Consider the following 3,858-nt stretch of genomic DNA (forward strand, 5'->3'; position numbering starts at 1 on the left):
CGCGCAGATGCACACCTCTCAGATACGACATGAAGCTTTGAATCTGCCCGTCTAGCTACTTGACTAGTCCCTACCGTGTGAGTGCTACTGTGCACACTTCTAGACCAGTATGGGTATTATCCCATCAATCAGTCCAAAACCGTTAGACTTAGATATGCACGGGTCAAGTCTCCTCGTCTTCGATCAGCAGGTTGGATGCCCAGGACATGGACATGTCGACATATTTTTCTTTGCATTCCCAGTTTGGACATGCTTAACAGTCCCAACTAGTGTCCACTGTCCAGACTCAAGAGATAGTTGGACAGAGACATCCTTCTTGTATATGTCCGGTCATGCACGAAATTTGCCCGAACCTGCAGTCCAGCATATATCCGAGAATCAACTAACTAGTAGTACACGCGTTCTCACTGCTCAGCTGGGGCACAAGTAGATTACTCGACATCCATGTTCAGCGTTCAATTCAGGTACTGTGGCGGCCGGGCTAGCTAGATCGCAGCTTTGAGCGCAAGCTACGTTTGAATGAAACTGGAGTCAAGGCGTAAGCAAGTACCGCTGCAATCTCATCGTTTACGACGATTACGCAGGCATGGAGGCGACAAAAGTCCTATTGGCCGGCCAGCACTGCTAGGGTACAGTGTGGCCTTCGGTCCATAGATGGCCGGTGTGGCGCAGCAAATGGAACACTGCCAGCCTGTAGCATATATACTCTGGGTACATCGATCATATTCGTCGAACCGCAATTTGATTACTGATCCAGAACAACATTTTTAGATCAAATTGCCGAATGAAGAACGGATTTTCCTCCGAGCTGCCAATGGAATTAATGAATTCCGTCCAAAGGTGTATAAGGTTCAAAAACTGAACGATCCTTTGCAACATTCATCAATATTTCAAAACGCCAACAACCCTCACTTGTGCGTAGTACATAATCCATCTGTTCCTAAATATAAGTTTCTAGAGATTCCATTATGAACTACATACAGAATAAAATTAATGAAACTACACTGTAAAATATGTCTATATACGTCCGTATATAGTCGTGGATTCTCTTAAAAGACTTTGTGTTTACAAGATGAAACAGTGAACGGAGGGGGTACATATGAGCTTTATGTTTACAAGATCGAATAGTGAACTTATATATCTCATTCTAATCAAACAAATTTACATGTGCTTCACGCATCAATCAAGAAACAAAAACGTATCGACTTCCTTCTTTCCAGCTAGCTACCTAGGAGAACATTTCGCAAAAAACAGACAAACAAACAAACTAGACGAACAGCTTGAGCAAGACGGGCGGCTGGTTGCCAGTGGCCTGGTGCCCCGTCATCACCTGACCCGGCAGTAGCGCGACGCCGCGCCACACCCACTGGTCGTCGTCGCCGCGGCCGCGCAGTACCATCTCCTCGCGGTGACGCCTCATGTGTCCCCCGAGCGCCTGGCCCGTCTCGAACCCCATGCCGCAGATGCTGCACTCGTGCCGCTTGTTCTCCCGTCTTCTCCGCTCTCTGATATCCCTGGCGATGCGGACGCCGAGCTCCAGCTCGTGGCGGCCCCGAAGGTGGCTCGTCCGGTGCCCGCCGAGCGCCTGGAACGACGCGAAGGCACGGCCGCACGTCTTGCACACAAACTCCCCCTCACCCGACGTCGCCACCACGGCGCCGCTCGTGCGTCGCCGTGCTTTCTTGGCGGGTGACCTGGTTGTGTCCGTCGAAGTCGTGGACGACGTCGATGAGTCCGTGGTCAGTTCCAGCGCCAGTGACAATACCTCCTCGTCCCTCGCGCGCTTCATCCCCGCTCCCATGGAGTTTGATCCTCCGATTTCCTGTCCTTCGTAGACCTCGAGCTAGTTTGGTTGTCGTGTGAGAGAATGGAGAATGAACGAGTTGATATGGCAATGGCATATGGATGGCACACGTTATATATAGGTCCGTGGGTGTGGAGTTGCTAGGTGCTGGCAAACTAAACGCATCTACTGTACTAGCTTGCTGCAACTGGAAAGCTATCAATTAAAATACAACAATGTATTCTACCTTAAGTTAACTACTCCCTCCGTTCCTAAATGTAAGTTTTTGTAAAGATTCCACTATGAACCACATACGGATGTATATACATGCATATTAAGAGTAGACTCATTCATTTTCCTTCGTATGTAGTCCATCTAGTGGAATCTTGTCACGATCGTAACATTCTCCAGCAACACACTGGACAGTATTTCAGTTCTGATACATGATTCACTTAGAAGAAGGAGTGGATCTTGGGTGCGGGGAGAGAAAGGGGAAAGGTACACACGCTCACGCGTTTGCAAATGTGTTCATCCATGCCCCCTTCCACTACTGCCGTGAGCTACAAGAAGATACCCGATGGACGCGCCTCTGTTCCTTGCTGGGCTTGGGCCGCACCTGTCTTCTTCCTAGTCCTTGCGCGTGGGCCTTCTTGTCCTGTTGCTGCGCCTCAACGGCCCGGGTCCTCCAGTCTCCGGGCCTGGTCCGTCCGATATAGCCACGGGCGTGACATATCCCTCCCCTTGAGAACTGCCTTGTCCCCAAGGCAGTGCATCTGGAAACTGTTCCTGCATGTCAAACAGCGACTCCCACGTTGCCATGTGATCAGGCAGTCCTGACCATTTCACCAACACCTGAGGATGCACTCCGTTGGCCAGCTTGAGCAAACGCGGTCGCAGTATGGCTTTGGGGACAGCTGCAACATTAGTGTCAAAGCACACATCTGGTAGATCTGGACATACCTGAACATCTGAAGAAATAGCTTTCTTTAGCACTGAAACATGAACCATCGGGTGTATTTTACTGGACGGTGGCAGGTTCAGCTTGTAGGCAACAGCACCAACCCGTTGCAGGATCTCAAATGGTCCAAAATATTTGAAGGATAGCTTCTGATTGGTGCGCCGAGCCACGGACATTTGTACATAGGGTTGGAGTTTCAGATAAACTCGGTCCCCGATGGCAAACTCGCGTTCCATTCTCCCCTTGTCGGCCTGTGCCTTCATTCGCTGACACGCCCGCTGAAGTTGATCTTGAATCACTCTGTTCATATCCGCCCGGTTTCGTATCCACTCATCCAACTCAGGAACAGATGTGGGTTCCACTCCAGAGATGCCAAGCTGGCGAGGAGTCCTTCCATATAAGACCATGAATGGAGTTGCTTTCAACGTTGAATGGTACGTAGTGTTGTACCAGAATTCAGCAAGGGGCAACCACTGAGACCATTTAGTAGGGCAGGAATGAACAAAGCAGCGCTTGTAAGTCTCCAGACATTGATTTAATCGCTCAGTTTGCCCATCCGTCTCTGGGTGACGAGCTGAACTCATGTTCAATTCAGTGTCAGTGAGTTTAAAGAGAGACTGCCAAAACTTGCTTGTGAAAACCCTATCCCGATCAGAGATTATCTTCAGAGGTAGGCCATGCAGTTTGTATACGTTGTCCACGTAAATATGAGCAATTTGCTGAGCTATGTAAGGATGTTTGAGCGAAATGAAGTGAGCATACTTGCTGTACTTGTCAATTACCACCAGGATGGAATCAAAATTTCCAGACTTGGGGAGCCCTTCAATAAAATCGAGACTGACCGTATCCCAGGCTTGTTTAGGTACTGGCAATGGTTGCAGCAGTCCAGGCAGTTTAGTGTGCTCAATCTTGGCTTGTTGACAGGTGGAGCACTTTTTGACAAATTCTTCCACAGTCTGTTTCAATTGAGGCCATGCAAACAGCGATTTAATTCGTTGATATGTGGCTGTAATGCCAGAGTGCCCACCAATCCCACTAGAGTGCAAAGCTTGCAAGATATTTTGTTGTGCTATTGTGTTGTTGCCCACATAGATTCTGTTTTTGTACCGGAGCAATC

At 49.0% G+C, this 3,858-nt stretch overlaps 1 protein-coding gene across 1 annotated transcript; it reads right to left on the reverse strand.

The window, feature by feature from the left end:
• Nucleotides 1-1,125: 1,125 nt before the first annotated feature.
• Nucleotides 1,126-1,867, reverse strand: LOC123117486 (zinc finger protein ZAT5-like). The gene has a single exon (XM_044538230.1). It carries the CDS (start codon nucleotides 1,799-1,801, stop codon nucleotides 1,268-1,270), a length of 534 nt encoding a protein of 177 aa, XP_044394165.1. The 5' UTR covers nucleotides 1,802-1,867; the 3' UTR covers nucleotides 1,126-1,267.
• Nucleotides 1,868-3,858: the final 1,991 nt, after the last annotated feature.

The sequence above is a fragment of the Triticum aestivum genome, chromosome 5B (assembly GCF_018294505.1).
Source record: "Triticum aestivum cultivar Chinese Spring chromosome 5B, IWGSC CS RefSeq v2.1, whole genome shotgun sequence".
Lineage (NCBI taxonomy): Eukaryota > Viridiplantae > Streptophyta > Magnoliopsida > Poales > Poaceae > Triticum > Triticum aestivum.